This window comes from Lactuca sativa, chromosome 3 (genome assembly GCF_002870075.4).
Source record: "Lactuca sativa cultivar Salinas chromosome 3, Lsat_Salinas_v11, whole genome shotgun sequence".
NCBI classification, from domain to species: domain Eukaryota; kingdom Viridiplantae; phylum Streptophyta; class Magnoliopsida; order Asterales; family Asteraceae; genus Lactuca; species Lactuca sativa.
Genome location: NC_056625.2, coordinates 93210421 through 93220600, shown reverse-complemented (window position 1 = coordinate 93220600; position 10180 = coordinate 93210421). Strand labels below are relative to the sequence as shown.

The following is a 10180-nucleotide window of genomic DNA, read 5'->3' as shown; positions in this document are numbered from 1 at the left end:
ATTAAGAAAAATTATTAAAAAATTAATTTGGAACAAAATGACAATTTTAAAATATTAAATTTATCTATATAAATTAATTTATATCTCTTAAACTAAATATCGATAACAATTAATTTATATCTAATGTATAAATAGACAATATAAATATAAGTTCTAAACATAGATATTTTAACTAAATTTGGTAATTTTTTTATAACATAGTAACTAATAATAAAATCTAATAATTATTTTCTTGTAAGAAACAATTCATCGAAATGACTAGTCGACTGGAGATCCATATGTAGAAGATGTACCATTTGTTATAAGAAATCACATTTGCAATAAAAGGTTTGTGCTCAAGATTGCTGAACTATAATTAAATAAGTGAATGACTTTGAAAACTTGTATATCAAAAAGCTTGGTATTATACAAAAATCGTAAAATATTCCTAAAGAGCAATCCAATTATATACATTATTGGTAATGATTGTAACTAGTATTCGACATGTATGATAACACATTTAATACAAAGAAAGATACTCCAAGTAAATAATAAGATAAATAATAGAGAAATGAGATTGAAATGAACATACAAAAAAACAAATAGGAATGAAATTGCTAGATAGGGAAAGCCTTACCCTCAATTCCACAATGGCATCAAGGTTTGTTCTTCCACCATGATTACTGATGCTTTGTAAAACTTTAACACTATTACAAAAAGAAACCAAATTGAACACAAAAGCAACAAGGATTTAAAACTTAGAGGTTCAGATTGTGACAGGGTTACCTTTGGGCTTTTTCTCTCCTCTCTTGATAATGGCTATGTTTGGCTCTAGAAGTGGTCAAGTAACAGTTGGAATGATAGGTATTATATAACCCATTAACCCTCAATGAAAGATAAGATCAAGTTCAATGTGAAGTAGTCATCATGATATTTCTGCAAAAATATTTATTTGGTTTTCATTTTCCTTTCACACTCCGATCACTTTCATTTCTGCATTAATTTTTTTAACCTTCATACTAGAATGATTTTACTGATTATTTTCAGGTTCTTGCACCAGCGTATTTACATGCTTTGAATATCATTCACCTAGACCTGAAGCCAGACAATATGTTGATTTGTCCAGATGCTATATCAAGGTAAACATCTTTTTTAAAGAAAAAATAATTACTAATAAATATAAAATGATTATGTGCTACAACTGTCAGATTTTAGGCTGTCGAAGGTTCAAGGTAGGTTTGATCAACAGTTTTCTTATGTGAACAAATGTTCTATTCTGTTTTTTCTTTTTGATCATTATGTGATGGTTATTTCTTAGTTCCCATGATTCAAGATGTGTTTATATATTGAAAAAACTGCTTAAAAAATTTCAGATTCATTATGTGATGGTTATTTCTTATCTGTCAGATTTTGGTGCCGAATTAGTCTTTCGTGTGCTTGGTATCAGGTCTAAAAGAATTACAGTCACACACAAGATAACACTCGTACTCCCTTCTCTAAAATTACTTATTTCTTGCTATTGTTAGTATTAAAGAACTGGAATATGTTTTTGTTTTTCTACAATTGAGTCAATGGATGGATTTTCACTTTTTTTTTACTATTTCAGGTAAAATCAAAGCTTCCGATTCTTAGATCATATACAGATGCAACCGAAGGATTATGGACACATGGATGGATAACTCTATTATTTGCCTCATTTACTTACTGATTACTGAATTTCTTATTTACAAAAAAAAGTCAATAAAAAATACTTTTTCTTGTTTTTGGTGGTGCTGCTAGGAATGGCAATGACACTAGAAATGGTGGTGTGAGTTTGCATAACTTCACATTGAGATGAAAAATGGAGGAGGATCAGGTTGCAACAAATAAATGTATGGTTATAGAATCGAAGGTACGCGTTATACATTCACAATATGGTAAATTAGACAATTTTCGTTCCTTGGTGCTATTTTGTTGTAATTGTTGGTGGGTTTTGGTGTTTTTGGTAGGTTCATAGATGTAGATAAAAATAAAGCTTCTAATAGGTGACCCCGTTTGAACTAGGCCTGGCAATCGTGTCGTGTTTGGGTTGGCGTGTCGCGGGTTGGCGGGTTGGCGGGTCAAAATATGCCAACCCAAACATGACCCATTTAAATATACAGGTCACAGGTTGGCGGGTCACGTGTTGGCGGGTTTGAAACATAAACCCATATATGACCCGCCAACCCATTTATTTATACGGGTTCACAAGTCACTACAAGAAAAGAAAGCATTAGCGGCGACGCCTTTAGCGGCGACAGCCAGCAATAGCGGCGACACGTAAAAGACGCGTTACGTGTTGCCGCTATTTCTGGCTGTCGCCGCTAAAGGCGTCGCCGCTAATGCTTTCATTTAGCGATCCGCGTCATTTTCACCCTAGCCGTCCGATTTGTTTTCAATCTAACGGTTGTTAAGCCCTCCGTGTGTCGCCGCTAATGCCCTAATGTCGCCGCTATTGCCCTTCGTCGCCGCTAATAGCCGTCGCCGCTAATGCTAAACGCATATACCCTTCACAGTTTACCTTTCTGCCATTCACAGCTTATACACATAACAATTTTTCTCTCGTTTTTTCTTCAATATCTCGCAAATTTTCAACTTGGTGGACGCATTGCTTCTTGGACCGGTGCTAGCTAGCTTCTCCTTCCCTCAAGGCAGCCACAATACCGCCACAACCCCAACCAAGGTCGGCATTTAGCCAAAATTCCGAAATTGCCCCCAACCAAGGTCAAATTTCTCATCTTCTTTATGATTTTTCTGTTTTAGATGATAAATAGTGAGTATTTTTCAAGTTTGTTGAGTGATTATGTTTGTATTTTGATATATGAATTGGTTATGCATTTTGTTGGATTGTATGTATTTTGTTGGATTGTTGAATTATTATGTGTGTTTTGTTCACATTTGTGGGAATTTTGTTGGATTGTATGTATTTTGTTGAAATTTATGTTTAGATTACATTGAAGTTATACCACATTGCCTTAACATGAAACTTAGATGTATATATTTGTATGAAATTGGAATATGCAAATTGGATTAAATTGGAATATGCAAATTGTATGGAATTGAATATATACATTTGGCTTAATTGTATGAAATTGGATGTATACATTTAGCTTAATTAGGCTATTAATAGCAACTTACTTCTAGTAATGTATTGTATATGGTTTGAAAGTGCTTAATTTTGTTAGTGACTTAATGTTTGGCCAACTTAATAGCAACATACTTTTAGTGACTTAATGTTGGTCATTACAACTTTAGCTTTAATTAGGTTATTAATAGCAATATACTTCTAGTAATTTTAATTTAATTATAGAATAAATTTAAATTAATTTAAAAAAACATTAAAAAAATAATAAATTAGTTGTAAATCAAGTTAATGTTAAAATTAAAATAAAATAAAGTTAGTTTAATAAATTAAAATTAAAATAAAGTTAGTTTAATAAATTAAACTAATAAAAAAAAGAAAATATTAAATTAATTATAAAATCTAATTAATTTACGTTTAGAATCAAATTAAGTTACATTTATAAAATCAAATTATATTAATTATAAAACTAACTTAATAGCAACATACATTTAGTGACTTAAAATAAAGTTAATGTTAAAATTAAAATAAATTAAAGTTAGTTTAATAAATTAAAATGAAAATAAAGTTAGTTTAATAAATTAAACTAATAACAAAAAAGAAAATATTAAATTAATTATAAAACTAACTTAATAGAAAATATATGTAATTAGTATGTGGAATAAATGAAAAAAAAAATGTATTTATGTATGTGATGTGTTGAAAAAAATGAAAAAAAAATATGTTGCTATAATTCTATTCATATTGTAATTTTGCAGGCTGTATATGGGGTTTAGTTGGGCGATACTCTTGTACGTGATGGCAGATGTTATGGGTTTAGGACATGGAGGTGATGGAGCCGGGGATCCACCACCTCCCGTAGGCTTTGGTCGTGGTCAACACGAACAGGATGGTAAGTCTTATTATGATATATTTGCTAGATGTTTTTATCCATTTATTATAAGCTATCGTGACTAATATTTTTAATTATATTTTTCAGCTGAGCTCCCTAAAAAAAGAAGAGGCCTAGCAAAAAACATTCAACTATCAAAGATAATAAGGGCAAACAAGGGAAAGCCTGTAGATTTGGATTTCGATAGGGAGCTGACATATTCCCCTGTCGGGAACCATGGTAATTGGTTTACCCGTGAGATTGGGAAGTATATATGGATGAACATCCCTTTGAACGTATCTGGTTGGGATAATGTTTCCCCCGCTTTAAGGAATGCCACAGTGGTTCATTTAAAGGTAACTTGGACAATATTTTAAGTTTAGTTCTAATTGGTATTTAACTAACTAACTTTTTTGTATTTGCAGAATAAGTTTGATTTAGACAAGGTTAACTTGGATCCCGAGCGTGCTCAGTTGTTGCAGAGCATTGATGCGACCTTGCAAAGAATTTATAGAGGCCGAAAAAATAAAGCGCATACTTATTTTGAGAATGTCGGGGGGCTTATAGATATCCCAAGGGCATTAGCCAACCCCCCCGATGGTATGTCACGTGAAAATTGGGCACAAGCAGTCAAGCATTTTCAAACTCCTGAATTTCTAAAGCGTTCGGCGTCAAACAAAGGAGTCCATGCACAACAACAAGTTGTAAACCGAGGGGGATCGTGCTCGTATAGCAATGCATGTTTCAAAGAAGTAAGCTATGATATATTTAACTGTTTATTTAAATTATAATTAATCTAATTTTTAATGTTAAATAGGACATTGCTCGAATCGAAGCATTTCGTAAGGCCAATACTGATCGCCAAGGGGTGTTTAGTAGTCCTGCAGTCGAGCAACAATACGTAAGTGGTTAATTTTTATTATCATATAAGTGATTATATCGTCAAAGGGTAGTTAGTAATCTAATTTTTATTATATTTATTTCTTTTTTGAAAATACAGAATGCTTTACTCTTTGAGATCAGTCAACAAACTCAAGCATCTTCTGAAGCCAGCGGTCTAACACCAAAGGATACACAAAATTGTTTTGAAAAAATATTAGGTGTTCGACGTGGCCATATCAGAGGCATCGGGCGTAAACCTTCTACGGTTGTGTCGATGTACGATCAGGAACAACCACTGACACAGCCACCACCACAATCACAGGTGACATGACTATTTAATTTTGGTAATTGTTTAAAATGTTTTGGTAATTGTTAGTTTAGTAATAGTTTCAAAATTTGGTAATTGTTAGTTATAGTACAACGTTATAATGTTTTATACGCAATATGTGGAATGTATATTTTGTATATAGAATGTTATAATGTTATTTTAACTTATAAGACTATGTTGTTTTATTTGTAGTTGGAAATGCTTCAAACAATGTTAAAAGATCCGGAATGTAGTGCTGCACTTGAAGATTGGTTTCGTTCATTGCCACAACGAAATGAAACCGGAGGAAACGAGGAGAGCGATGATGACGAGTGATAGTTGTAGGATTTTTTTATGTTTTATTTGTGCAAGTATTTTAGACTAGTATTTTCAATATTTTGTTATATGTTAAATCAGACGAGTAATTTTAAACGGATATTGTATTAATATTTTGGATTGGAATGATATAGGATTAGATTAATTAATATCATACCAATTTTTTTTTTTTTTTTTATTTTAATGTGATATATATATATATATATATATATATATATATATATATATATATATATATATATATATATATATATATATATATATATATAAAAGAAAAACACCAATACCGGCGACGCCTTTAGTGGCGACAATAGGTTATTACCGGCGACACGCCTTTAGCGGCGACGTGAGCTTATTAGCGGCGACAAGTCTTTAGCGACGACAGCTACGCATTAGCGGCGACAGATTAATTAATAGCGACAAAATATCAGCGTCGACGTTTTAGCGACGACACGTCGCCGCAAATAGTATTAGCGGCGACAAATCGCACTTTTAGCGACGACGCTTGTCGCCGGTAATGGTGTACTTTCTTGTAGTGAGTTGGCTGGTTTGTGGGTCAGATTTGGGTTCGTGAGTCCGAATTTTAGACATTAAAGTCTTAAACATCCAAATGAAAATTATAAACATTCATAGAAACATGTTACAGACTTAGCCTTATAGGTTACGACTTACGACCTTAGACCATTCACCATGAGTCAAAATGTCAAAACAGTCAAATAGTCTATGAATCAATGGTATATATTATATAATACTAATTAAATATTCATACTTGATACATAAATACATTTAAAAATAAAATAATTTTTTTATTAAGAATATAAACGGGTTGACCCGTATAATAAACAGGTTGGCGGGTTGACGGGTTATTGGGTTGGCGGGTTGAAAAACTCAACCCAAACCCATTTATTTCATGTCGTGTCGCAGGTCGTGTCGTGTGTCGTGTCGAGAATTGTCAGCCCTAGTTTGAACTTTTATGAAACAATGGTCATAGTGGTCCTTTTACACATGTCAACTCGGCCTCAAATGGACGACACATTGTTGTCGGCTTCAAGAATTTTGAAGTTGAGCTGTTGGAAGCTGTTATCAATCAACTCTTGACAATAAGAGGTACTCTTCTATTCTAACTGTATGTTTCAATGTGGATATATATATATATATATATATATATATATATATATATATATATATATATATGTGTGTGTGTGTGTGTGTGTGTATGTATATCTACACTTCCTTTGATTCTATATGACTTATAACTGACAAAATTTATAGGCAAAAAGCTTTAATCGAAGGTCAAGATTTAGAGGTAATTGGTGAGCAGGGGTGGATCCTACCCCGAGATACCCCTCAAATTTTTTTCGGCGGTGTAATTTTTGTTTAGGTATCCCTCAAAAAAAAATCGGTATAGTGTATATATACGCATCCCTCCACTTATAAACACAAACAAACAGTTGGTCTGCTGGTTAAGGCTTTGACTTATTCAAGCAAAGGTCTTGAGTTCTATTCTTGCTTCTTACATATTCCTTGTTTATTTTTGTTTTATTTTTCCAGCTATTCTATCACACTTCGCTAATCACATGTAAACTCAGCTATTTTTTTCTATTATATAAACTTGTTATGCTCATGCTTTATTTAATATCTACTTTGGGTCCCACATCGATTGAAGTATCAAAATATACTTCAACTTCATGTTTATATAACAAGACTTTAGGTTAGCTAAGGATTTGATTAAGATTTGGGTTTAAAACCGAAACCGAACCCGGGAAACCCAAGTACCCCGGGAAAAAAATTAGGTTACCCTAAAAAAAGTTGGGATACCCCTTTACTTTGATCCTGGCTCCGCCACTGTTGGTGAGTTACTTGAGCTTCCAGTTCATAGTTTCCATGTCCTCCCTAGAAGAAGACATTGAAAAACACTTTTACTTTTAAGATATTGAGAACATCATCTCACACATAATCATTTTGACAGAATACAACATAGGGGCATTTATGTCTTTTCATCAATATTGTTTCATATTCTTAACTTATCCAATTTTTGTAATCTATGTCATGCAAAATAACATCCAAGTGGTCGATATTGGTTGATGCATCTTCAAATGGTGAGGTTGCAAGGCTTAAGGTTGCCATGGAGATTGCCAAAGGAGAAAAATACTCATGGGTTCCTTTTAATGTTGTACATATATATATTTTGTTTTTCTATAATAAATATTATGCAATATTAAGACTGTATTACATTACTGACTATTCGAATGACTATTTGAATTTGACATATTATTGCAATGAATTATCTTTCTTATTTATTGTATTTTATTTTGTATTATGAGACTTTTAGTGTGTTATTTAATTTGAAAATTACTAAATCTATCAAAATATATAATTTTTATAAAATTTAAAATTATGACACGTAAAAATATATGTCGTCTTTCTTTTTTATAGGGGCATCAATGATACGCATTGCAAGTCGTAAATGTGTGTCGTAAGGTTACGATACACAAATGCGTGTCGTCTTCTTTATGACAGGGCTTTCCTTGACACATGTTGTGTTTCATAAGAGTGCGTCATAAATGTGCGTCGTAAGGTTACATCACGCAAATGTGTGTCGTCTTCCTTTATGACAGCGCCTTCCTTGACAGACATTTGCGTGTCATCTATGGCTTTAATGAAACGCAATATGTGTTATTAAAGGGTGTTTTTGTATTAGTGATGATCCCCTCCATTGTGCTCCTCTAGTTCTCGTTATCCTATATCTTATGACCACAGATCGAAACTTGGCTTTTAATGGATGCAATGGTGGAGCTTCTGCAAAATTCCCCTCTTTAAAGTCATCGTCAACATCATCCACCACTGGAACTTCTTCCAAGTCTGCCTGAACTCTTTTTTTGAAAATTAGGATTTACGTCTGATCGTTCTTTTCTTCCTTTATAGAGGGCTCCGTCTCATTCACATTCTAAAGGTAATTTTCGGTGCTCTACTATGTTTGATTGAACTTTTGCTCTGCCTCCACCATCGTTTAAAAGCTCCAAGTGTTATCAATAAAAATTAGATTTATAGATATACAAACATCACTCTTTCAGGTTTTCCGAAGAAGATGATAGGGTGGCATTAAACTAAAAGTAGTGACAATGAAGGTGAGTTGATGGAACTGAGCAGATATGAGTAGATGTGTAAGAGATATGGAGAGAGAATTGGCGACAGACTGTCGATGGGTGATGATGGAGGTCCGATAATGGTGGGCAATGATGAAAAAACAACAATCTAATTTTGATAACTAAATTCATATGTGTGTATTCATATCATTGTTAGATCCCCTAGTATGTAGATAGAGGATACGAGGAGAAATAGATGTGCTAGGAATTTCATGTGGTGGTGTTGATTTATGGTTGTAGGAGATAAAGTAGCAGCGACGACTAAACTGCATAAATTTTTTACCGGTTGTGTCAGACGTGATGACCCGTCAACGGGGAGGATTTTGTTGTTGAGAGAGATACAAAAACAGAAAGGGGGATTGTGGGTGGATTTTTTTGTTTTTTTTTTAAATTTAAATGTCTTCAAAGAATAATAAGAGAAAATAAAAAAAATAGAAAAAAAATTGTTTAAGTGCAAATTCGTCATTATAAGTTGGGTATGGAGTATGGACCAAAACCACCAAAAAATACGTACTATATTGTGACAACCCAATATTTCGAGACAATAAAATGTAACACCAGTAAAATTTAGGTCAAAAATGAACTTTCCTAAAATCATATTTGAGTTAAATAAATAGTAGGAATCGTATCAAGGTTTTCGTACATATAAAGAACCCTAAAATCCGAGTTATAACGAAGAAGTTATGATCAACCGAAGATTCTCGGCAAAACCGGCAACACTGATAGACGTAAAACGCGAAGTTTAAATACAATAATTTTTAGCCTTAGGTATCTAAATGGAAGTTGTAGATGTTATCAAACCTTAAACGTACGTAAAAAGAACGTCCAAATCTGACTTCGTTTGAGGAAGTTATGATTTTCAAGATCCGGATATAGCAGTAGACTGCTAAAAACTCGAAATAGAGATCAAGAGACTTTTGGCCGAAACAACCTAAAGGAGAATTGAAGGTCTCAAAAATATTAGCGCAACGATAAAAATTTTGACGAAAACGGACATCGGATAAAGAAGTTATGGATTTCTAACGGACTTTTCGTGTCATGGCCCGTTAAAAATAAATAATTAAAAATAAATTCAAAATTTGCCTATGAAGTCTAAACGAGAGTTGTAGAGTATATTCTCGCCTACGTGTGCATATAAAGAACGTTGAAAAAGGAGCTCGTGCGTGGAAGTTACGGATTTTACAAGTTTAAGGCTCAAAATCCGAGGTTCTCATGTCTGCCACGACACGGCACAGTTGGCCGTGACCCAGCCAGTGACTGAGGGCAGCCAATCAATGGAACAGGATAAGATGACTGACCACGACGTGGCACACCCTTTGCCACGACATGGAAACCAAAATATGGTCCTATAAATAGATTTCAAGGGCTACGGGTTTCATTGCTCAGTTCCCTTCTTTCTCGCGCCGAAACTCTACGTTTTAACCCCCGAAGCCCTCCCAATGCCCCGGTTTTCACCTTAAAGTCCCGATGGAAGGTTTTGTGTTCCCGAGATTCCCGAGGTTCCCGAGATTCCCGAGATTCCCGAGAAAATCAACTTTTCCAAGTCGAAGTTCTGCTCG

The 10180-nt window shown here is 33.6% G+C and overlaps 1 protein-coding gene across 1 annotated transcript; it reads left to right on the top strand.

The window, feature by feature from the left end:
- Positions 1–2418: 2418 nt before the first annotated feature.
- LOC128132634 (uncharacterized) lies at positions 2419–5624 on the top strand. Its single transcript, XM_052769327.1, has 7 exons — positions 2419–2721; positions 3838–3971; positions 4059–4306; positions 4376–4702; positions 4768–4851; positions 4951–5154; positions 5353–5624. Exons 2-7 carry the CDS (start codon positions 3845–3847, stop codon positions 5473–5475), a joined length of 1113 nt encoding a protein of 370 aa, XP_052625287.1. The 5' UTR covers positions 2419–2721; positions 3838–3844; the 3' UTR covers positions 5476–5624.
- The last annotated feature ends 4556 nt before the right edge of the window (positions 5625–10180 follow it).

Excerpts from the sequence above, each read along its gene's own strand:
- LOC128132634 (XM_052769327.1), top strand. The coding sequence starts at position 3,845 with ATGGGGTTTAGTTGGGCGATACTCTTGTACGTGATGGCAGATGTTATG. Across the intron at positions 4,703-4,767 it reads GCAATGCATGTTTCAAAGAA|GACATTGCTCGAATCGAAGC; the intron begins GTAAGCTATGAT and ends AATGTTAAATAG. Across the intron at positions 5,155-5,352 it reads AGCCACCACCACAATCACAG|TTGGAAATGCTTCAAACAAT; the intron begins GTGACATGACTA and ends TTTTATTTGTAG.